Source organism: Mesocricetus auratus, unplaced genomic scaffold (genome assembly GCF_017639785.1).
Source record: "Mesocricetus auratus isolate SY011 unplaced genomic scaffold, BCM_Maur_2.0 Super-Scaffold_100011, whole genome shotgun sequence".
Taxonomy (NCBI): domain Eukaryota; kingdom Metazoa; phylum Chordata; class Mammalia; order Rodentia; family Cricetidae; genus Mesocricetus; species Mesocricetus auratus.
Window position 1 is genome coordinate 84,890,033 of NW_024429195.1, and position 24,059 is coordinate 84,914,091.

The following is a 24,059-nucleotide window of genomic DNA, read 5'->3' on the forward strand; positions in this document are numbered from 1 at the left end:
TTCCCAGGGAAGAGCGTGTGCGTGCGTGCGTGCATGCGTGTGTGTGTGTGTGTGTGTGTGTGTGTGTGTGTGTGTGTGCAGAGGAGGTGGTGTTACCTCACAACATCCATTGAGCTTGCTCCAGATTTAAAAAAGTCTGTGGAGTCTTCAATCACAGGGACGTTGCTTAGAATCCGAGCCCAGATGACCTGCACAGAAGGGGCCACTGTCATGAAGAACTGTGTGGGATCCCAGGGCAGACACCTCTTTGCCCTTTACCCTAAGACAAGGTGTGGAGGTATTGCTCATCATCTCCTCAATTACAAATGGCCAACAAATATGACAGGAGGTGACCTGAGTGTCCCACCCCATCGGCCTAGTCCTATGAAAAATGACATGTGAGTTTTTGTCCTTCCGTCTAGAATAAAAATGACCTCCAGCCTGGGTTTCTGAATGGCTCTACCTTTGTATCCCATGTCCCAACTTCAGCCAAGCCCTTTATGCCAACTTGAACTGAAAAAAAATTTCTATATACTGTGTCTGAGCATATCAATTTCTGAATCGGTTTCCTAGCTACAACTTATACAGAAAGAGGAGATAAAGTCACACTCCTACTGCTCTAAGGACAATTGCACCAGCTGCAAATAGGTAACTGTTTTCCAAGGTAAGATTCGTGTCATGGATGGCACGTGTTACCTTGATGCTCTCTGCCACCTTCTTCTCCTCAGCTGTGAGCTCCACCACTGATGTGTCACCCGATGAGAAGTACTCGGAGGCAGGAATCATCTTCCCATCCTCAAACTGCAGATTTCTCACCATCAGCTACAAGACAGCAGGAAAACAAGCTGAGGGCTTGAACCATCCAAACAGTGAGGCTGTTGGGAGGAGAGGTCTAATGCGTTAGATGGGTATAGAGACCAGCTTGTTTGGAGAATATAGATATATGGTTGAACTACTTCCCCGTGTCTAAAAGGACTGGAATGATATTTTTTTTTGGTTTTATGAGACAGGGTTTCTCTGTATTGTTTTGGAGGCTGTCGGACCAGCCCCGGCCTTGAACTCACAGAGATCTGCCTGCCTCTGCCTCCCGAGTGCCGGGATTAAGGTCGTGCGCCACCACCGCCCGGCTGGAATGACATCTTAATGGTGGCAGAAAAAAGGACATAGTCAAATCTAGGGAAATATGCATCTCAGAATGGATGGACAGTGCACCCAGGAAAAACCTGCATTTTGGTTACAGATGCTTGGACCAAAGGACACTCCACTGCTGCTAGCACACAGCCACTCACTCTGGCGCATTGCGGATGCATGTGCTGGGATCTAATTTAAGTTGAGAAATCTTATTGGAGATGGGCGCTATTGTACCTGTTTTACTGTTGTGGAGTTGCTGACTCAGTGGAGTTCAATGATTTGTCTAGTGTCACCCAGATAGTAAATATCAGAGCTGGTTTAAGACCTATCAGTGACCAGATGGTGGTGCACACCTTTAATCCCAGCACTCAGGAGGCACAGGTAGGCTGATCTCTGTGAATTCGAAGCCAACTTGATCTACAGAGTAAGTTCTAGGACAGCCAAAGTTACACAAAGAAACCCTGTCTTCAAAAACAAAAACAAACAAAAAAGACCTAGAAGCAGTTGGCACTGAAACACTGTAGCATTATCATTCATCTATCCTTAACAGTGGGGACAGGTCTGCAAATTACAAATGCCCTTTTATACTCTTGCTGGGAATCTGTCCAGGAGGCCCAGAACTAGCCATATGGGTGGGGCTGACCTGGCGAGGGATAGCAGTGGACAATGAAAGAGGCCACACGGGTTTCACTGGATCTTCTCTATCTCTGGCAGGGGGAGGCAGATATGGATCTCAGCCCTTGCTTTATAGATGGGGAAACTGAGACACAGCAGGGAAAACCATCCTTCCCAAATCAGCAGGTGGATAAGCAGAGGTCCACTTCTCCCTCCTCTGACTCAGTTTCCAGCCCCCCCCTGTGGTCTCACTGTGAAGGTCCATGAGGCCTTCCTGGGGAACCTTGTCCTTGGGCACACAAATGCCTCTCATCTCCAGGGAAGCAGGACACACACCATGACCCTCCCATCTCCCAGTGAAAGCTGTAGGAGCTATTCCCTACAGAAGGAAGACAAAAAAGACTATACACTCACTGCTTTTCCATCATTACCAAAAAGAACAAGTCCGTTTTTGGTAACAAGGCCAGGCTTCTTGGAACCTCTAATGTCCAGTGGTTCTCCAGCAGGCACAGAACGTGTCAATAATGATGAACCATAGAAAGTCACCATCTAAGAAAAAGATCAAACCCTGTAAACTCAGGAAGTAAAGTCACTGTCAGGGGTGTGTGTGTGCAATTGTCTTCCCCAGTACAAACACTGAAGTTCAAATTTCTGTGGTAATGTTGAGACACGATTTGGTCATATGTACTTATTTGGTGAGACTGAGTCAAGCATCAGTAGAAAGGAAACAAATGAGAATCTCTGCAAATGTGTGAGAAAAGTTTCAGGGATGGGCTGGAGAGGGGCTCAGGGCTTGAGTACTTGCTGCGCTTGCAGAGGACCCAGGTTCCATCCCTAGCACCCACATGGCCACTTACAAACATTATAACCCCAGTTCCAGGAGGCCAAATGCCTTCTGGTTCTGAGGGCTCCTACACACAAGTGCTATACACACACACACACACACACACACACACACACACACACACACACACACACACACACGCGCTCGCGCGCGCGCGCGCACACACACGCACAGGCACACACAGGCACACACATAAAATTAATAGATGTACTGAGGTCTTAAAGGTGGGGGCTGGGGAGAGTCCCAGTTGGTCGAGTACTTGCTGCATAAGCATGAGGACTGAGTTACAGCTTTGACACCAGGTAAGAAGCTGGGTGTGACCTGCAATCCCAGTGCTTCGGAGGCAGAGACAGGAGGTCTCAGGAGCTCAATGGACAGCAAATCTAGTCAGCTGGTGAGTTCCAGGCTCAGTGAGAAAGTATCTCAAAACCAAAGTGGAAAAGGACATCAACATCAGTCTCTGATCTTCAGACACACATGTGCACATGTATGTGCATACACTCACACATACATGGCCCCACACACTACACACACACACACACACACACACACACACACACACACACACGAGAGAGAGAGAGAGAGAGAGAGAGAGAGAGAGAGAGTCAGAGACAGAGACAGAGACAGAGAGAGACAGAGAGAGCATACCTGTCCATTTATCTCCGCCCAGGCACCAGGGACCTTATCATGACCTCGAATCCAGTTATGCAAAACTTCAGCAGGCTGGTCCCAAGAAATCTAGGTGAGCACAAATAAACACTGTGAGGCCTGAAGGTGGCAGTAACCTCTCTCTCCATCAGGGACAGGTGTGGGGACACACAGGGCCAGCTGGCTTGGGGGGGTTACCTCTGGGTCAGGAAATGGTATGCTGGGGACTGCTCAAAGGGAAAGGGCTGTGACTTGGCTGTGCGTTATTGATGCAAGTACCTCAGCGTTCTCTTTCTTCTGGATACCTTCATATGATGCCCCCTCTTCTGGCTGGGGAATTCGAGGAGCTTTTCCATCAGCTATGAGTTGGACGGCTTCTACCTAAAGCCAAAACCATCACCGGTGTTACAGCCCAGTGATCCGCAAAGGCATAGCCTGTCTAGTGGGAGTTTGTGTCCAATAGACCGAGTGCATATAGCTCTGCTCACACAGTCAGGCTGTGATGACTGCCTCCTGCCCAGAAAGATGGGAGGGCAGGAGGAGATGGTTGCTGTGTCCATCAGCCAGCGCTAGCATCCATGACCTTTGGGGTGCGTCTGCATTCTCTTTCCTGCCGCACTCACTGGGAAGTCACTATGTGCTATTTTCATTATAATGATCAGTTTTAACTTCGAGATTACTCTTACAAGCCAGACAATGTTTGCCACCTTCTGCACAGGAAGGGACCAAGGCCAGAGAGGCTGAGGGCTTGCTGCTGTCAGTCCATAAAGCATCACCTGTAAGTAGTAGCACAGGAGCGTGCAGACGGATCTCTCCAACGACAAGGACCCTCTGTGTTAGTCATGACATCAACAAAGGCCTCACTCTTCCCTCACGTAGATGATGACTAATTGACAAAATCGTGCTACTTTTTCTACCAAATTCTAGTTGGTGGGTGAACAACAACCAAATGGCATGGAAATTATCTGCTGAATCTTTGAATAATTTTACAGACAGAATATTTTATTTCATAGTATATATGTGTGCTCAGAGTATTTTTCCTCGGAGCACATCTGAATAAATAAATCAATAATCATATTTCACTCTGTTATAGACTAAATAAAGTCCGTTACACAGGAAAAAAATTAAAGATTATTTATACCTCCTTATAATTAGCCATTATCAACATGGTTGGAAATTTAAAAGGATGGAACAGTTGCCTGTTGTCTTGTCCATTCCATTCTTTTGAGGAGGAACTAATCAGCCTCACAGAGTTTCAAGCTGGAATTGACATTGCAGGCACAAGCCACCAAGGGTCACAAGCACACGCCACCATGCCTGGCTTGGCAAATTCTTGATGAAATAAAACCATCCCTCCAGTGTTAAAGGTTTCCTAAACTAGTGTTGATGGTATAAGTATACTGACCATGGCCTTGATCCCCTCAGGAAAAAGGAAGCGGTTATAAAGTGCATCCACTGTGTCATTGGGGTGAACATTACATGATCGCTGAAGAAGGATGGGCCCTGTATCTAAACCATCGTCTGCCCAGAAAACAGAAAAGCCAGCTTGCTTGTCTCCCGAGATTAGAGTCCTGTGGAAAAGAAGAATTTCGACTTAGAACGATGGCTGATTGTGACAAGCAGACACTTAGTCTTGTTAAAATAAGAGGAAGTCACAATGAAGATGGAGGTAGTGAGTGAGTGACCTGGGGAAGCTTGGAACGGAGCTCGAATCATCAGAGCTCAGAGAGGGCAGCACCTGGCAGGAGCTGTGTGATACATCCTCATTATGTATAGTCTGCAGTAAAGACTCGTGCTGCATTCTAAAAGGCATCAGCATCCTCATTATGTATAATCTGCAGTAACGACTCCTGCTGCCTCCTAAAAGGTATCAGCATCTTCATTATGTATAGTCTATATTAATGGCTTGTGCTGCATCCTAAAAGATATCAGCATCCATCCTTGCTGCCCACCACCACTGATGGCGTTCTTATTTGGGACTGAGTAATTTTTATTCCCACATGTACTTCCTACACTGCACTTGACCAGGATCAGTCAGCATAAGAATGGAAAATAAAACAGAGGGTGTTCAGCACAATGTGAAAAAGAAAACTGATTAATCTAGGTTGTATAATTGAGTAAAACATCACTTAAGATTAGAATGAGCTCCAGACTGGCTGCATAAACTGTAGTAAAAATCAGTTGATAAAATTAACTATTCATACTGTGTGCTGTATACAACATAGACTAAGAGAAATACTTAATTTAACTCTATAGGGGTTTATAATGAAAACAATAAGATGGATATGTGAAAAATGTCTATAAACACGTATCAGAGAGCAGGCACACATGGAGAAATTGTAAAGTAGATGTTCACAAATGCCCTCAATCATTTTTAGCTTTATTTTTATGTATGTGCTTGTGAGTGCATGCCATGTGTATGCAGATTATCCAGAGGCCAGAAGAGGACATCAGATCCCCTAGAGTTGGAGTTACAGGCTGTTGAGAGATACCTGATTTGGCTGTTGGAACCAAACTCTGGTCATCTGTAACAGCAGCAGGTGTACTTAGCTTCAGAGCCATCTCTCCAGCTTCAACTCCCTCCCTGAATTATCTGTACTTCTCTGAGTGATCAAGCAAGCAAGGCCTAACTGCAATGGCTCTCTCTTTGCAGAAGTCTTGAGGAATTGGTTAGCATTACACTGTCAAGAGCCTTGGAAATACCCATGTGCTTTGACTCAATGATTCTGCATATAGAAATAATTCAAATGAAAATATATGTACTACTTATTAGACCAAAAGGAAATAAATTCCTGGCATCAGTCTTTAAACACAATAAAGTATTTTCAGCACATGTAAACCACATATAGTTTTTTTATGTACTCAATGAGCTGATGCCAAGAGGTACCAGGAAGGTGGCAGATGAGAGAATGAAGGTAAACGTGGTGGGAGGGACCAGCTCAGCCTCAGCATACTGTGCCACGGTGTTAGGTATCTAAGGTGTATCCGGAGTTCTGCTTGAAACAGAATGTTGAACAGTCTCTATGAGGAGCTTCAAGTCAAAGGAGGGATGATGCGTAATAAAGTAGGCAGTTTCTGGTGACTCTACATTTTCCTAAATGTACTTGGGAAGCTTTGTGTGAAAAGAAAAACTTGTGGGAGCATCATGCACTATGAAGACTAATAAGGTATATGCCAAAAGTGCAAAGAAGTCCTGTGATAAGCCAGCGTGAATCAAACTGATCTTATTTCTCTGACCTCAGAAGCTGTGTGACCTTGTTATAGCCACTGGAGTTAATTGAGAAATTGGGTCCCACTTCATATAGTGTCTTCAGATCTCAGAGGAGTTCACACCATTTAAGCAACCTGTCAGCACCTTAGAAGCATACTGTGTGTGTGTGTGTGTGTGTGTGTGTGAGTGTGTGTGTGTGTGTGATGCATGGGTTTCTGTGGGTGTGCACACACGGAGTACACACATATATAAAGGTCAGAGATGGACATCAAGTATCTTCCTCAGTTGTTCTCCACCCTACTTATTGAGTCAGGGTCTCATAAGAACCTGGAGCCCATTGATTCAGCCAGCTACTCAGTGAGCTCCAGGGAGCCACCTATTTCTTCCTCCCCTGACTGGGATTACAGATGGAAGCCCCATGCCTGGCTTTATGTGGGTGCTGGGGCTCTGCACTCAGGTCCCCATGCATGCACGACAAGCACCTTCCTGACTGAGCCATCTCTCCAGTCCCAAGCGCATCTCGTATCTGCATCATGTAGGGAACAACAGAAATACAGTCTGTTTCCGTGGACAGTGGAAAGAGCCCTCACCCCTGCTATTACGCGTCTCACCAGTTGATGGCAGAAGCTCCTCTGTGCCTGGGTAGGAGGGATGGGTGGTAGATGATGGAGCCGTGCTTTGGGCTATCAATGACATCCATGGGGATGAACTGTGTGCAGAAGGGAAGCACGTTGAGCTCAGCGCCCACTGACTGGTAGGTTTCCACAACCTCCTTGATGGTTTTACCCTTGACTCTCCATCTAGGGAACTTGAACACAGGGGTTCCATCTCTCTCTGCTGCCAAAGCTGAGCACAAAAATAGAGGCTGTCCTTTTTAAAAGGCCATGGTCTTTTTTAAAATAACATTTTTATTAATTTATTTTTTACATTCCAATCCCAGTTCCCCTCCTGCTCCCCCCCACCACCTCTAGGCCATGTTCTTATATTAACACACAGTAACATCACAATTTCACCAAACCTTTACAGGTTAAACGTCATGGAGGATGATAACTTGGATTGTGACTGGAGTTTAATGTTGTTATCATTGTGTTAGGTTAACCCATCTTTCTAGAGGGACATTCATTATACACCTGTGTATTGAAACTGTAATTTATTTGAGTTCAAAGCTGGTGAGTACATAATGTTTTCAGATTTTGATGGAACTTTCTTTCCTCTCTTACTTCCTTCCTTTCTGAGACAGGGTTTCCCTGTATAGCTTTGGAGCCTGTCCTGGAACTCACTCTTTAGACCAGGCTGGTCTTGAATTCACAGAGATCCACCTGCCTCTGCCTCCCAAGTGCTGGGATTAAAGGCGTGTGCCACCACCGCCCGGATGGAAGTTTCTTTTTTAAAAAGAACTTTCATTACATTTGCATTCATTTGGTGTGTGTGTGTATGTGTGTGTGTGTGTGTGTGTACATATGTCAGCCCTATATATTCATCCTTGGCCATTTGCAGGAGCCATGGCAGTTGGGTTTGCCTGTGTTCTTCTGTTCCCTGTCTCTCCTCTCTCCAGTTATCACAGTCCTGAAGGATGAGATGAGATCTCCAGGACTAACCCTCAGCTCAGAAGCCTTGCTAAGCCCAGAAGCTCTCTGACCCAAGGCGTCTTTCACAGCACTTTTCATATGTCCCTGCCCCTTCATGAGTTCTCACTGTAGCCTGTGGGGCAGGGGCCGCTGAATTAGAGGTTAGCAAGCTAAGTGATTCGAACAGGGTCACGGTCCTGGTGAGTGGCAGAATCCACAGCAGTCCCCTGATTTTAGAACACATGCGCTAGGGCCACATTGTACCTAAGTCAGGTTGACTTCGTCTTCTTTTTCTGAGTTACAACATGAATCCAAATGGCCATGGCCCATGGAACAAGATCCTGGCCCTGGGACAAGGTACCAAGGGAATGCTCCTTTCCCAGGTCTACCTTGAAATCAGTCTGATAATCGTATTTGCAATTCCAAATATCCATGTTCATAGCAGGGACTGCTGGTTGTCTGCCCTCCTCATCCAGCAGTGGAATGCTAGTGTGATGGCCAGCCTTGCCATCTTGACACAGTCTAGAGCCACCTGGGAAAAGTCTCAGCGAGAGACTGTTTGGATCAGGTTGGTCTGCGGGCTGGTCTGTGGGGGTTTATCTTGATCACCTTGGTAGAGGTACAAAGACTCATCCAAGATGTGTGGTACCATTCGCGAGGCTGGAGGTCTTGAGTGTGGAAAGCTAGCTGAGTGCTAGCAGGAATCATTGCTCTCACTCAGGCTCCAGTGGGTGTGACTTAATGAACTGCTTCAGTCCCCACTGCCTTGACCTCCCCACAGAGGTAGACTCTAACCTGAAACAGTGAGCCAAGTGAGTCTTTTCTTCCTTAAGTTGGTTTTATCATGGCATTTGCTTGTGTATTTATTCAGCCACATGAAACAAGACTGAGACACATAGCTGCTTCAAAGGCAATCTCAGTTTCCTAGGCTCCTCTGCCTAAGGTCCGGCTCACGGGATGTGAATGAAGTCATGTGCGCCACTTCTGGGTTGTGTCCTTGATAATGGGCTCATTCTCCATTTTTTGTTTTTGGCATGTGGATATGTGAGGTATGCACATGTTCATATGAATGCGTGACTATGTCCATGTGTGCACCCGTGTGTGTGGAGACCACAGGTCAATGTCAGGTGTCTTTCTTAATCCTTCTTCATCTTATTTTCTGGGACAGGGTCTTTCACTAAACCAGGAGCTCGCCAACAGGCTAGTTACTGGGCCAATGAGTCCAAGCATTCCCATTTTTCTACCTCCACCCCACAATGCTTCCACAGCAGACAAGGCCAGGGCACCGGCTTCTGTGTGCGTGCTAGGGATGTGAACTCGGGTCCTCAGGTTTGTGTGGTAAGCCTTTCGCTGACTGAACCATCTTCCCATTTCCAGCTTTTCCCTGTTTGTTTGCTGGAACACAGAGTTGACTGGAGCTGAGGCAGCCACCTTGAACTCTGGATATGAAAGCCTTGTCTTGACAATGGCATGACAACAGAGGTCACGTGCAGTGCCACAAACGCAGCTCTGATCACCAGCCTTGAGAGTGTCTGACCCAGTGTCCTAAGATGCACTCACCTAGTGGATCAGCCTTTCCGTCCTTGTCTGGAACTGTGAACACCCCCACCACTCTGTGGCCCTCTTTCTGGAGGTGGCTATAGACTTCCTGCCCGAAGAGGCTCTGGCCAATAAGTGCCAACTTCAGCTTGTTTTTGAAATAAACCTGTGAAAGAATGTAGTAACAGTGACCGCTGACGTTGTGGACAGAAAACACTGGGTGACAGATACTAGAAAACCAGTCACATAAGATGACTCAAGGAATACCAGAAGTTCCTAGACCTCCAAAACAAAATGTTTTGTTTCTGTGATGGCGGGAGAGTTCCTAGCATAAGAGCAGCCTGGGCTACATAGTCACTTGTTGTGCACTTGGGATAATAATGGCCCCCAAACTAGACTCTAACAAAATCAACGGTTTCAGGCATGGGTTGTTGGTCAGGGGAGTCCAAGAAACTCCCAAAACAATACTATTACTGTTGCCCTTGGTTGCCTCTTAGAAGCAAAGGGAAGACCTCACTGCTGAAAACACCATGCCCTGCAGTTGTAGGATACAGAGAAATCAGGCTGGATTTTGAAGAAAGCCCCTTCCCTGAGGACTAACTCTCATAGTACTAGAATGCTATGCAAGCTTCCAGGCAAGAAGCAATCGATAGCCCTACCCAGCTGTGACCATTAGAAGCCACAATGATCATTATGTCAAGATGCCCCTAAAGGTGCAATAGTGGCACTTACATCTTGGTGCAACCAACAGCTGCTTAATTGAGCTCCAGACCCTCTAAATAGGAGGGAATTTATGCCTGGCAATATAAACCTAGCCAACTCCCCGTGGCTAGTGAGGTCATAGATGTTAGGAGAGAATATAACACTGCCACCTAAACCAGTATGATCCCGACTGCATCCTAAATCTTCATCCTTATGTCCACAGTAAGTGTAGTTCTCACCCCGCATCAGAGAAGTTTTTCTTTTGGTAGTAGATGGAGATAATTATATTAAGCCATATGATTGGTTAAGATGCAGAACCGATCATGGGATGCCCAGCCCCAACTGATACACCTACAATGCAATTCCCGCACCTCAAATTCCAAATGGCCAGCCCTAAATACATACATGCATGGGCACTGCTAAATGAACTCAGAAGGTTTTACACACACACACCTAGAAAAAAAGGTGCTCTATAAACATTTTATCTCTGTATCCTATAATTAGGGCTGAAATAGAATCTTTCTATTGGCCACCTCACAAAATGTTCAACTTCTCACAAAATTACTAATGCTAGATATTTTTAAAATTTATTTTTATTCTATGTACAACAGTGTTTTGCCTCCATGTGTATTTGTGTGAGGGTGTTGACTCTCTGTAATTCAAGTTACAGACAATTGTGAGCCACCATGTGGGTGCTGAGATTGAACCCGGGTCCTCTGGAAGAGTAGTCAATGCTCTTAACCACTGAGCCATCTCTCCAGCCCCTAATGCCAGATAATTTAAGACATATGAAACATTGCTTTCAAAATACACAGAGGGGCTGTGCTGAGGCTCTTTTTGGGAGTGTTTTTTCACCATGTGCAAGACCCTTAGTTTAACAACCAGTGTTACCAACAAAAGTTTTGTGGTCATGAAAAATCTCAAAGCACTCGAAAGTCAAGAGGCCTCATCCTTCAATGCAGTGTGCTGGCTACTTTCTACTTGACTGGCATCTAGCTAGTTGGAGTTCAATTCTAGATCAGATGCGAAAGAGTGTTTAAAGCAGCCTTGTAGTCACTGAGAATATTACATTCATTAAACACTTTCTGAGCTTAGTGGGTGTCTCCCTACCCCATCCCTCTCTCCAGTGCTGTGAATTGAACCGGTCATCTTCAACCTGAAGCTTGCACTCTGCTATAGAGCTACACCCCCGGCTCATGGTGAGTTTTTAACACTGGGAAATACTCGGATTTCAGGACTTCAAGTGCATTTATGAGTTCACAGGATTCCTGAAAACTGGACTTAAGATGGCCCTTGTTTTCATTTCCCCAAGTACAGTCCAAGCATTGACTTGACCGTGTTGACCAGGAAGATGCATTTCAAATGTGGATTCCAGGTTCTCACTGCAGATCTACTGAATCAGAATCAGGGGCCCAGGAAGCTGCATCCTAACAGGCTGTTTAGTGATTCCTGGGCTCACTAACACCTGAGACTCTCTGCACCATGGATCAGATGTGCCCTGGGAAGCTCAGGGCAGAAAGAAAAAGTAGAAATAACTGAAACATTTTAATGGAATGTTGGTCCATGCCACCTATTTCACACACATGACTGCATTTGACTACACAGATTCTTAGAAACAGGCATTCATAACTCATTTTCACAGATGAAGAAATTGAAGAAAAAAGTATGGAGACATAGCTTGAAACCCAATAGTCACCAAGAAACAGGATGGGATGTTCCAGTTTGCTTTTCTATGGTTCTGACAAGCACTGTGACCAGAAACACCTTGGGGGAGGGAAGGATTTATTTGGCTTGGAGTCCCAGGGCACAGTCCATCACTGAGAGGAGTCAGAGCAGGAACCGAAGCAGAGACCATGGAGGAAAGCTGTTTACTGGCTCAATGCTACACATCCCTAGTGACTAGGGATGGTGCTGCCCACGGTGGCCTGGGCCTTCCCACACCAATTATCAGTCAGGACAGTGTCTTACAGATGGACCAACAATCCTTCGTTTGTCTCTCTCATTTGTTCTCTGTGCACATTTCTCTTAGGACCCCTTTACTGCAAGACGCAGAGAAAGAGTGGTTCCTGTCCTCAGGGAATTCATGAGTTGGGAGGAAAGGCATTCAAGTAGACATATCAGTGACACGGCCCTAGGATAGTGGGATACTGAAAGGGGAAGACATTGCCCGAAGGCAGTTCCTCATAGTGGGTAGGAGACAGTATATGTGTGCCTCTGTGTGTGTGTAATATTACTTTACACTGTGTAAATGGGTGGTGCCTTCTGATTGGCTTAATAAAATTGCTGACTGGCTGGTAGCCAGGCAGGAGATATAGGTGGGACACTGAGGACTCTGGGAAGAAGCAGGGCGGAGTCAGGAGTTGCCAGCCAGCCACACAGGGAGCAGGAGATGAACACGCCATGCTAATAAAGGTACCACTGTGTAGCAGAGCATAAATAAGGAATGTGGGCTAACTTAAGATGCAAGAGCTAGCTAGTAATTAGACTGAGCTATTGACCAAGCATTTATAATTAATATAAGCTAATATAAGCCTCACTGTGTTTGAGAGTTGTTGAAGGATAGGAAAACTCCAACTATGAGTGTGCACATAGTATGTGTGCAGGTATACATGAGTGATACATGTAAAGGCCAGATGTCAATGCCAGGTGTCCTCAGTCAGTCTCCATGTTCTTACTTGAGACAGGGTCTTTTACCAAACCTGGAGCTGACTGACTCAGTTAAGCTGGTAGTCAGTCAGTTCCAGGGATCCTCCTGTCTCAGGTGCACGCCACCAGGCCCAACTTTTTCCTTTCTTTTCTTCCTTTCTTTCTTTCATTTTTCTTTCTTCTTCTTCTTTTTTCTTTTGAGACAGGGTTTCTCTGTAACTTTGGAGCCTGTCCTGGAACTTGCTCTGTAGACCAAGCTGACCTTGAACTAACAAAAATCTATCTGCCTCTGCTTCCTGAATGAAGGGATCTTAAGGCAGGACTGGATGCTTCTTTTTTTAATTTATTTTTATTTCATTTGCATTGGTGTTTTGTCTGCATGTATGTCTATGTGAGGGTGCCAGATATTGTAGTTACAGACAGTTGTGAGCTGCCATGTGGGTGCTGGGAATCACACCTGGGTCCTCTGAAAGAGCAGTCAGTACTCTTAACCACTGAGCCACCTCTCCAGCCCCGACTGGAAGCTTCTTTAGTGAGCACTTTTACCTACAGATCCGTCTCCCTGTCTCTATGGGAATTCTTTAGCTGAGCCTCAGGGGTGTCGTCTTGGGAGCTGGCCAAGAAAGTGGGGAGGATTACAGGAGACCCCTGGGAAGTCCCAGGCAGAAGGGAATGAATGAATGGCACATTGTCCATAATGGGGAGTCATGGAATGCTGACAAATGGCAATTGAGACAGGAGCTGCAGAGGACTTTGTCCATTGCCAGTAATGTGTATCACATCATGAAGACAGCGGGAATCCCTGAGTGACTTTGAGCAGGATCGTGATGTGGGTTCATTTTTGGGTTAGCAGATCTCTGAGGCAACTCTGTCTGTCCAGGCATGAACTGGCTCCAAGGCGTGTCTCTCATGCTTGAAAATGGAGCAGAGGCTGAAAATAAGAGCTGATTTTCGGTGTATTCCCAGGATGTATTTGGAGTGTGCAAAGCCCCATGGCTAGTGTAATGAGCTCTCACACAGACATGAAGCTACGCGAGGTTTACAGATGACAAGCCTATGCAACTTGATTTCCTTATTGCGTCATTAAATACAAAAGGTATTCATATCAATTATCATACTGTTTTTTGGTCTGGAGGGTCAAAGCTGCCACTGTGCATGTGAGGCCAGTGTTCTGTTACTAGCTACACCCCCAGCCCTCACCACTTTTTAAAATGATTTTTTAAAAGATTCATTATTTTCATGGTATTAATGTGTATGTGTCTGCGTGGATTATGCCATGAGTGTTATGATGGCCTCAGAGGCCAGGAAGTGGTGTTGGACCCCAGTAGCTGGAGTCACAGGTGGTGGTAAGCTGCTCAGCATGGATGCTTGTAGAGGGCAATACGTGTCCTCCTATGCATAAATAAGCACTGGGGAAGCCAAGAAAGTTAAACACATAGTTTGTCTCTTCCATGGAGTAAGGTGCATAGCTGTTTTCCTGGAATGCTGGGGGGAGGCCATGTAGTTTACAACCTGGCAATCCCCTGTTTCATGTTGGGCCTGGCTACCCCTGTATTCCCAGAATATTGTTTATCCCAGAACCCCTCAAAAAACAAAACGACCTTGAACACTACTTCTAGGCCATACAACTCATCTTTGTGAGAGGTGCTCTGTACTTTACAGCCTAAGAGACCTCATGCTAACTGAGAGCCAGACCAGTCTAACACGGAGAGGCATGTTTGCCTCCGTCAGGCTCCCTAGACCCTCACAGGCCAGTCCTAACACGGAGAGGCATGTTTGCCTCAGTCAGGCTCCCTAGACCCTCACAGGCCAGTCCTAACACGGAGAGGCATGTTTGCCTCAGTCAGGCTCCCTAGACCCTCACAGGCCAGTCCTAACACCCACAGGTGTGTCTGCCTCAGTCAGGCTCCCTAGACCCTTATCATGAGCAGTGTTTCTAAGTCAACAGCTGTACTCACAAGACTGAGTTAATTGTTACCTGAATACGTTTTGTCCAAACCTGGGCTGTGCTTAAGTGTGGCTGAGGTCAAATAACCTGCATCAGACTCTAGAAGTCCTGGCCCTGCACCGTTTACCAAAATCAGGTGGATGGAAGTTTCACTCTTCACCCTGACCGTTTTTCCCCCTGCCAGCTGTAAAGTCTACACGGATCCTTGCATAGGTGCCGGGAGCTGAACTCACGTGCTCTGTAAGAGCCACAGGTGCTTGAACCTTGGAACCAGCTCCCAAGCACCTTGAAACATGTTTTGTCCCTCCTCATCATCACCCCAAAGACAGACTTTCTCTGTGTAGTCCTGGTTCCCAGCATTTCTGGAACTTGCTCTGTAGACCAGGCTGACCTTGCACTCAAGTGATCTGTCTGTTTCTGTCTCTACCACAGGCCAGTCCCCCCCCTTTTTTTTTAAGAAATGAAAAGAAAGAATAGAAAAAGTTTAAAGATGATGTCATCAGAGAGGCCTGTAGGGAAGTGAGGAATGAAGGGGATGAAGGGCGATGCTTAGCGCACAGGAGAGAGAGAGAGAGAGAGAGAGAGAGAGAGAGAGAGAGAGAGAGAGAGAGAGAGAGAGAGAGAGGGAGGGACGGAGGGAGGGAGAGAGATCACATTTCTGGCATGAAATGGTGACCACAGAACATTTCAAAGACTTTCAGGAAAGGGGGACACACCATCTTCACTATTCACTGTGTCTCCATCATTGTGATGTCATCTCTCTGAGGTCTCTTAAGAGCCAAGCAGATGCTGGTACCATGCTCTTGAGTTTCCAGAACTGAGAGCTTTTTTATAAAGTTCCCAGTCTCCTGTGTTTTGTAATAGCCACAGCAAACAGACTAACACAAAGTATAGTTAAATTGAACAGAGCTTTTGTCGTGTTCGTGCCTATTTGAGCACTTCACAACAGCTGAGATTCCAGCACCCACTACCATTTCCTTACGTCCACAATACTCGCTCCTTCCTATTAAACCTAGATCTTGAGAACTAGCATGTTTTCTTCTTTCCAAAGTTTCAGGTCAGGGAATATCCACCTCTGAATGACTTCATATGCTTACTTAACATGCATATTTGAGTTTCGTTCCCAGTGTGGATGCCAGTGGTGCTCTTCTTCCCATTCGAGGTGAAATCCACTCTATGCATGGTTACATTACATCCGTTTATCCTATCACCGGATGAGAATGAGCTTTCTAATTAAGGATGAGGATAGCAACACCCCTATAAACATCGGTAAGAGGGCTTAGTTTCTCATGGGCAAATAAGTACCTAGGAATGGTGCTTGGGCTATAACACAGAAGTGCAGCCCATGCTTTGCCTGTGGGCTCCACCCCTGACACCATGAAAACAAAGACTTAACAGAGTGGATGTGGCATCATATGGTAAAAACATTTAGCACCACACCAGACAGCTCAGTGACAGGGCTCGTCTGGTAAGGGCACTTGCTGCCAAGCCTGGGGGCCTGAGTTTGATTTCCAGGACAACAAGATGGAAGGAAAGAACTAACTAGTGACAATTACCCTCGGACTTCTACATGTGCGATTTGGCATGTCCACGCCCCAAATAAAATGTGGTTTAAATTTTTCACAAAAGAAACTACCAAACTTCCTAAGTGGTTGTGCCATTTTATATTATTACCATGTATGTCCATCTTAACCTAATTCTTAGAAAGCACAGTCCAAAGAGTGTAGTCTGTGTTACCATCAGAGGGAATGCCCCTAGTTCTTCCCTCATCTCTTTCTCTCCGTCTTCCTTTTGACCACACAGAACTCTGCCTGTTCCAAGCTCTGTCCATGGCCACATGTACTGCTGGGGACAGTAGGCTCCTGGGACAGCCTGCTGCTTCTCCCTGCCGTGTTTCTATTCCTGGCATCTGCCACCTGTCATGTTCAGTTTTTATCACTGAAGACTTCTGTAGCCCCACATGGAATCTTTACATCCTTCAAAGTCCTTCCTTTCAGCTCTCCAACAGACAAGGAGGTAGGTGACAAAGGCCAGTGAAGAGACACAGCTGACTGTGCCACCTGACTAGACTGTGCCACCTGACCAGACTGTAGAGCCAGAGTGGATGAAGGAACTAGGGGGCACCGGAAAACCCAGGGCAGACAGATCTTGCCCTTCCGATTTTATAGACTGTCACCATTCCCGGAAATCGCCAGAATTGATTGTAAGCACAGATGAATTCTGGCCATTTGGGTTTATCTAGGAGACACAGAAATGAATGAAAATCTGGGACAATTCTTAGCACTAGTCAAGATTCTGCCTTAAACTTGTTTTTACATATGGCACTGTCAGAGAAATACCAGTGGGGGAAAATCTTTTATAACACAGCCAGGACATAGGCTTACAAAAGCGATTATGTACACAGGATAGATGCGTTCCTTTGCCCCAGCAGCCTGAAAGACTGTCTCCCAAGGCCCTCCGAAGTGCCGAAGGCACAGCCACTTGCAACGTGTCAGCTCCGGTTCCATTTCCACAAGTGCTGATGCAATCCCAAGCCTGAGGGCTGGACCAGGGCCCTGTTCTTACTCTTGAGCTTACCAACGTTCCAGCGTGGCTACTCCTGCAGCGCTGTGTGGTCCTGGAAATCTGGCCACTACCCCTTGGTGGGAAGCACCGGGCTGTCCCTGCTTGCAGTGCTGAGCTTGCCTGGGTCACAGTCACATCTGACAGACCTTGCAAGGCCAATGCCAAGTGCTCACTCTAATTCACCGTCCCGATCCTATACCGCTCACATCGGGACTAGGGAACCTTTCGGTTGAAATGCAAAAAGGAAGAAAACAGACGCCCACTCCTGTCCCTTTACCCATTGTCAGTCCCCAGCTTGTCATCCTAGTCAGACCTGATACTTTAAATAACCGCGTCTGCAGCACATTCCCCCGCAGGAGACAAAGGCACACTTGCCAATTCCCATTCCGGATACTGCTGCAGCCTGGAGTCGCACAGTCTGGATAAAGCTGCGGCCCTTCTAACGCGATCTGGGTATCACTGCCCACCCCAACCTCGTCGCGCTGGCCCTGCAGCTGCTGAGGTCTGGAAAGCAAGACCAAGACGTGGATGGACTTACCTGACCGGTGGAGAAGTGCCGAAGCGCCTGGTTGCCCGGCCACAGCATGATGGAGAGGAGCCTCTGCTCCGGAGGAATGGGCACCAGGGCTGCTCAGTCCCAGCTCTGCTCACGGCCCCGCCCTTCGGCTGGCAGGTCCCGCCTCTTGGCTGGCAGAGATCCAGCCCACCCCAAGCACACGTGACCCGGAGCGGTCTTGAGAACGAATTGGTGGCCAACCCCAGAGGCATCTTTTGGAAACTACCTGGACTCCGTTCCGTGGATAGTCTCTGCGTTCACTAGAAGTGGTACCTTCCACCAGTTACTCAGGAAGAGAGATGTGCAATGGTCCTCGGACACTCTCCGAGGTCTGCTTTTTGTTATCACCTGGGACAGGGATTGCCTAGATGGAACATTTCTTGTGTTAATTGAAGTAAGAAGATGCATCGTGATTGTGGGTGGCGCATTCTCATGGACTGGGTGGGCCCTGAGTAAGCATGCACACTTTTATCTCCCCCCTCTCCCTCCCCCGGCTGCCCCTCTCCCTTCCCCTCCCTTGAGCAGAGGTGGTGGTAGGTATTTGAAAAGAGTCAGGGTCAAGTGGAGGACAGTGAGATCCTGGAGTGAGTTGGGATTCCTGCCGTTGGATTCCTTTTGGAGATATCAGGGTATTAGAAAGCAGGGTCACTTCGTATGCTTGGCTCTCCCTGCAGAAGAAACTTTCCATTTCTGCTTGTCTGACATGTTGGGACATAGCTAGAGAGTCCTCATAGACGTTCCTGCCATGCTGTTTGGATTCCCCAGACACTGGAACTGTGAGTTCACATAGACCTCTTTGTATATCTGTTTACAGTGGCACAGAATAAACCGAGGGACACTGTAAGGTTCAAGGTCTTTGCCTGTTGTTGATCTCATTGCATAGATACATTATAATAAAGGTCTCTTGGGACAAACTTGCAGTGATCATCAGTGACCAAAATGGCCCCTCTCCCCCAGTTTTCTTTTTGATTTTGACCTGCAGAGAGCCCACAGACCAGGCATTTCTGTTGGCTCTTGTTTCTCTTGGTGGAATGGGTCTCCTGTGGCCCACAGTGATTGGAGATGACACACTAGAGCGTATCTACAGGCAGAGTACTAGCAGTAGGGAGTGTCACTGTGGCTTCAGCTGCTGTGTCTTGGACTTCTCTGCAGACACAGGAGTCTATGCCTCTAGTGAACACTCACTCCAGCCAGAGCCTGAGAGTGCCAGAGACTAAGTTAGTAGGCCATTGGTGGGACATGCCCATGGAGCTAAATATATTCCTTAAAAGATGATATATTACAAAGAAACCTGGTACCTTTATTATTATTTAACTTTAAAAGCAAGACTGTGTGTGCTCTTTGGATAAAGGATGTTTTTTGATCATTCCTGGCAGTCTCCGGAGCAGTTCCAGGAAGAGATGTCTCTGAGCACATGTTAGGCCAATCACAACAGAACATTTATTGAAGCTGGGGCAGGGGGAGGTATGTGGAGGAGAGAGATAGGGAGAGACTGCAGCCAGCCAGCCATTGGTCATGTTAAGTAGGTGATGGAAAGTCCTGAACCTTCTTCTGTCATTTGCTGTTGAATATTATAAAATAATGAAATGGATAAGGACATAAAAAGTCATTAATAATCCCTCAGCACAAGGGTAACAACAATTTTGTCAAGCCAAATTAAAACCAAAGTGAGAGATTTTTCAAAGAGTACTATTTTGGCGATAGACACACAGGTAACAGTCATGTAAACCCCAGCATGCATAAAAAAAATTCAGGCAAAAGGAAGGTTTTTTTTTTGTTTGTTTGTTTGCTTGCTTGCTTTTTGTTTTTGAGACAGGGTTTCTCTTTGTAGCCTTGGCTGTCCTGGAACTCAATCTATAGACCAGGCTGGCCTTAAATTCACAGAGATCCACCTGCCTCTGCCTCCCAATTGCTGGGATTAAAGGTGTGCACCACCACCACCCGGCTAGAAGAAAGGTTTTAAAGGTACAAATAGAGAGGGTTACATTAGTTTTGTGAAACCATTTTTCTTGGCCACAGTGGGGCTGTATTATTATTTTTCCAGAAGGCTGCATATTCCTTTGTGCAAATCTTGGAATATGTCAGAATACTTTGTGACAATTACTAGACAATCCATGGGTATTGAATCCTTCCTTCACGACCTGGTTTTGTTCATTTTGCTTTTTGTAGGGTTGACATGAGACCCCATTTTATTTATCTGTGTACAATCCAGGGCACCCATGTGGAGGTCAGGGGACAAACTTCAGTCCCCTCCTTTCGCTGTATGAGTCCCAGGGGCTGAACTCAGGTTGCCAGGCTTGGTGGCAAGCGCTTTTCCCTGCTGGGTCAGCTTCCCCTTATGCGACTCCATTTTGATCCTGACAACTTTTGCATTTCATTCACAACTTGAAAGGCATTTTAAAAAGATTAATTTAACCATTCACTGAGAAACAGAAAGCATTGTCATAGTACCCAGCTTGGCCTAGGTGGGTCATCCAGCTGTTGACTAACGTAAGCCATGGCTCTCACACAGCGTGGAAGCAGGTTCTGGATGGGAATACCGAGATTGTGGATTCCATGATGTTGGTCAGATGCTCATGTAAAGTTCCCGTGGAAATGTCTAGTTGACATAACATAGTTCTAGTTAAAACCATATCAAATTTTGGTGGTAAAGAATGTTTTCTTAGACTCTTGGCTTTTCCCCAAACATGTTTCTGCAGAGCCTTTTTCTTTTTACAGATCATCATCCTCTGGGTTGTCCATTTTTTCAGCTTTTCTCCAGAGTTTTGCTTTTGTTTGGATTTACTAGAAAAAAAATAATTGATTTTCTAATTTTTTTACAAAGCCAGGCAGGCATGGTGGCACATGCCTGTAATCCCAGCACTCAGCAAGTGAAGGTGGGAAGATCTGGGATTCAGGGTCAGCCTCTGTTAGGTAGTGACTCCAAGTTTAAGCACAAAATAAATGTTAGTAAAATCCTATAAATTCTGTAGTCTAGAATTCTAAATGTAAGCACCTAAGTAATAAAATCATTACAAATTTTTAAAAAAAAAACTGTTTTGCTGCAATAACTAATTACTCCCTCTAGTACCTGGTCCATAGTCTCTGTGAGGTGTTTGGCTGTAAGACCGACTGGCTGAGTGATGTAGTCACTGTCATAGCTTGAGCCCTCCCCCCCATACACCTCCTCTTCTTGTGGTAACAGCCACTGGTTTCCATATAGTGCAGTCTCCTCCAGCCCCGGGCCAAGTGATTCCTACAGGGCTGCTCCTTCCCTTGCTCTCTGTATCCACGGAGCCCATGACCTACACTAAACCAATCTGTCCATCCCTCCCATTCTTTCAGTCTCTGAGACTGGCTGGAACGTGTCCTCAAGTATCAAGAAAGGCTAGTCACTACTGTAGAGACTTGATCCTGGGACTTTTGTTCAAGCTATCAGTTAAGTGTGCTCTTTTTTTCTCGTAGGCTGCATTTAGTCTTGTGATAATGTGATCCTGAAGCTGCCAACAGCTACCATATGGAACCTGCAGAAAGCTGCCAGAATCATGCAGGCTACAGAAAGAAGCCCAACATTCCAACAGGACATCCTGAAGCCAGAGGCGCAAGAAGTCCTCTTGTGTTTGACAGCTGTCACTATAACATATTCCTGAGATGGGCATCTTACAAAGATGGTCATTTTTGGCTCAGACTTTTGGAGGTATCACTCCATAGTCTTGCCACAGGTCCAGGAACAACAGCTCAGCTATGATAATGAGATCTTGCCTCAAAGTAAAACCATGTCCAAACCTCAACATCTCAGAATATGCTTTTCAAGATAATATTCTATATTGATTTTTGGTACTTTATAACGCAAATAACTTATAATTTTGGTTGTGAGCCATCTCTTCAGCCCAATGCAAATAACTTAAAAACTCTAGTTGCAAAAGACTCAGTTAATAGACACAAGGAAAATTTAAGAGTCACTTTGTATTCATCAGGATCTACTCTTTCTTAAGAAAACCACTGTCTTGTTCAAAGAGATTTGAATTCTTCCTAGGTATTTGCGAACACCTGAGAACAAACGCATGCTGATTTACACAGATTGTAAAGTAACGGCAAATACGCATTGTTCGAAGATTGGCTCCTGTCCTGCTTTTCATGTCATTTGAGACCTATTTCATTTTATAGCTCTCTAGGAATTCAGAGTATGGATGTCTATAAGTTCTATTATTTTTTGATGGGTATTTAGACTGTTTCGCATAAGCACTTACTAAAAACCGAGCTGATACAAAGCTTTTTGTGTAAACTTAAGGGTAAATGTAGAACTCAAGGTAACACAATTCCCACCCCACCTTCTTAAAATCAAGGGAAGGAAGACAGTAGTGAGGTTGTTTCTTATACACACACAGAGGTCTTTTCTCACAAAACAAAAAACAAAAACAATTGGGGCAGGACACCTACGGGGGTGGGGGTACCGCGATGGCAAAGACAGAAAAGGAGCCTGTGAGACAGGCATCTCGGTTCACGGCCAGGGCAGTGTCCTGGTGAAGGACCCTGTCTTTGCGTTCGCCTCACCTCCTTATTTCCGCTCTTTCCACGCCCCCTCCCTCAGGCATTAAAAACGGGCTGGACGTAGCGAGGAGAAAGTGAATGTGGCGTGAGAACAGACGCAAGCGGCAGCGAGGCCCCGGAAAAGACTCAGTATGCCCACAGTCACCGTCACCATGGCGGCCACGCCTGGCGCAGGCGGAGGACTCGCTTTCCCAGCGGCCCCCGCGGTCCGCAGGGCCGAGCGGCCACCGGCTCGGGCGCCGGGGGGAGGGGAGGACCGATACCGGAAGTCACGTGCGGTGACAGCGGCTGGGGTGAGGCCCGCGTCGCGGCGGTGGCTGCTCGGTGCTGTGTCTGTGGGAGGCGCCGCGGCGATGGCTGTGGACACTCTATCGCCGGACTGGGAGTTCGACCGCGTGGACGACGGCTCTCAGAGTAAGCCCCCGGCGTCGGGCGCGGCGAGCCGGGTGGCTCGGCCGAGGGAGGACGGCGCGGTGCGGCGCTGCGCAGCCGCCTGCTTGGGACCCTCCCGCGGGGTGGGACGGGCGCGGCGTGGCGTGACTGCCGGGTCGCGGCCCCCCGCGCTCGTGCCGGGTGTCCCTCCTGGTAGCGGGTGACCGGCCAGCGGCGCCCGCTCCCTGGGGCCCGCCGCCAGAGGACATCCTCCCGGGTTGCCCATCCCATCCCAAGGCTTGCGCCAGATGCTCTGTTCCAGAAGAGTCTGGGTTCCCGTTTCGGCTTCCTGTTTTTCTTTGCTTCTCAAACCAACTTTTGAAGTGCGCATTCTTAGAACCATAGAATGTTAGCGAAAAACAGCCCTTCCTGACACTAAAAAACGAAAACATCAGTCAACATGGGACGATCATCTTGTCTCTTCTAGGCCTTTTATTGATTTTAGGTGGTTTTCAAAAACCTGTAATTGCCATTGCAGCTGAAAGGTATTTTAATTTTTACTTTGTTTTACTATTTTCTTATCATATCTGCTTCGCAGTTGCTTCAGAAAATCGAGTCGTCCGATTTTAATTTTAAAATCAGAGAGTCCAACCCAGAAGCCTTACAGTTTGTTTCAGCAAGATGTACGAGCCAACCTAGTGATGCTAGAGAAACTCTTGAGGTTGATCTTATTTTTGTGTGGTAGAAGAGAAATTGAGGCAAGTTGTTTGAGAATTTTTTAAAATGCATGTCTTTCCCCAAAGTAGGAATGCCATTAGAAAAAATTACAGCTGATCTGTGAATTATTTAGAGAGCATAGCATGTACAGGTGTATATGTACTTGGGTTTTATTTGCCTCTACACCCAGTCGAGCTATGTCAGGACGCTGTGCAGTTTTTCCCCAAACATCATTTAAGGTACTAGGTCCTGGGCAGCATAAAGAAAGATCTGGATGGAAGGAAGCAAAATGCATCTTGTCAAGTATTCTCTTGTTTTTTGCATCTGACCAGAGTTGTGGTGAGGGTATATTGGGCTTGAAGTAGAATGAATGACCAGTTAATCATAATAATACGTGGGCCCTCTTTTTCTTAGCCTCTAGAAGGTTGGCGAAAACAGGACTGGGGAAAGGAGGGGAAAGCATGGATGAGGACACAGTGTAAGCACAC

At 46.5% G+C, this 24,059-nt stretch overlaps 2 protein-coding genes and 2 long non-coding RNA genes across 7 annotated transcripts in view; 2 read left to right on the top strand and 2 right to left on the bottom strand.

Moving 5' to 3' along the window:
- The window catches only part of Aldh1l2 (aldehyde dehydrogenase 1 family member L2), a 38,516-nt gene extending 20,441 nt beyond the window's left edge, over positions 1–18,075 (bottom strand). For 2 of the 3 annotated variants that reach the window (XM_040755201.1, XM_005083785.4), the window contains exons 1-9: positions 17,935–18,075; positions 9,557–9,701; positions 7,040–7,274; positions 4,623–4,788; positions 3,497–3,598; positions 3,218–3,307; positions 2,140–2,274; positions 676–801; positions 97–188 (exon numbers count right to left, since the gene is read on the bottom strand). In XM_040755201.1, the coding sequence (XP_040611135.1) occupies positions 97–188; positions 676–801; positions 2,140–2,274; positions 3,218–3,307; positions 3,497–3,598; positions 4,623–4,788; positions 7,040–7,274; positions 9,557–9,701; positions 17,935–17,982 (1,139 nt within the window). In that variant the 5' untranslated portion in view covers positions 17,983–18,075. Of the gene's footprint in view, positions 1–96; positions 189–675; positions 802–2,139; positions 2,275–3,217; positions 3,308–3,496; positions 3,599–4,622; positions 4,789–7,039; positions 7,275–9,556; positions 9,702–17,934 lie in introns of those variants that run through there. The other variant, XM_013123373.3, reaches the window with a different exon arrangement.
- A 2-nt stretch (positions 18,076–18,077) lies between these two features.
- On the top strand, positions 18,078–21,722 carry LOC121143342. Its single transcript, XR_005880561.1, has 2 exons — positions 18,078–18,404; positions 21,397–21,722. It is a non-coding gene; the product is annotated as an uncharacterized LOC121143342 (long non-coding RNA).
- Positions 19,230–22,731, bottom strand: LOC121143341. The gene is made up of 2 exons (XR_005880560.1): positions 22,486–22,731; positions 19,230–20,551 (listed from the first exon to the last, which is right to left on the bottom strand). It is a non-coding gene; the product is annotated as an uncharacterized LOC121143341 (long non-coding RNA).
- Positions 22,732–22,750: 19 nt separating this feature from the next.
- The window catches only part of Washc4 (WASH complex subunit 4), a 57,141-nt gene continuing 55,832 nt past the window's right edge, over positions 22,751–24,059 (top strand). For both annotated transcript variants that reach the window (XM_005083783.4, XM_040755199.1), the window contains exon 1: positions 22,751–22,896. In XM_005083783.4, the coding sequence (XP_005083840.1) occupies positions 22,836–22,896 (61 nt within the window). In that variant the 5' untranslated portion in view covers positions 22,751–22,835. The remainder of the gene's footprint in view (positions 22,897–24,059) is intronic.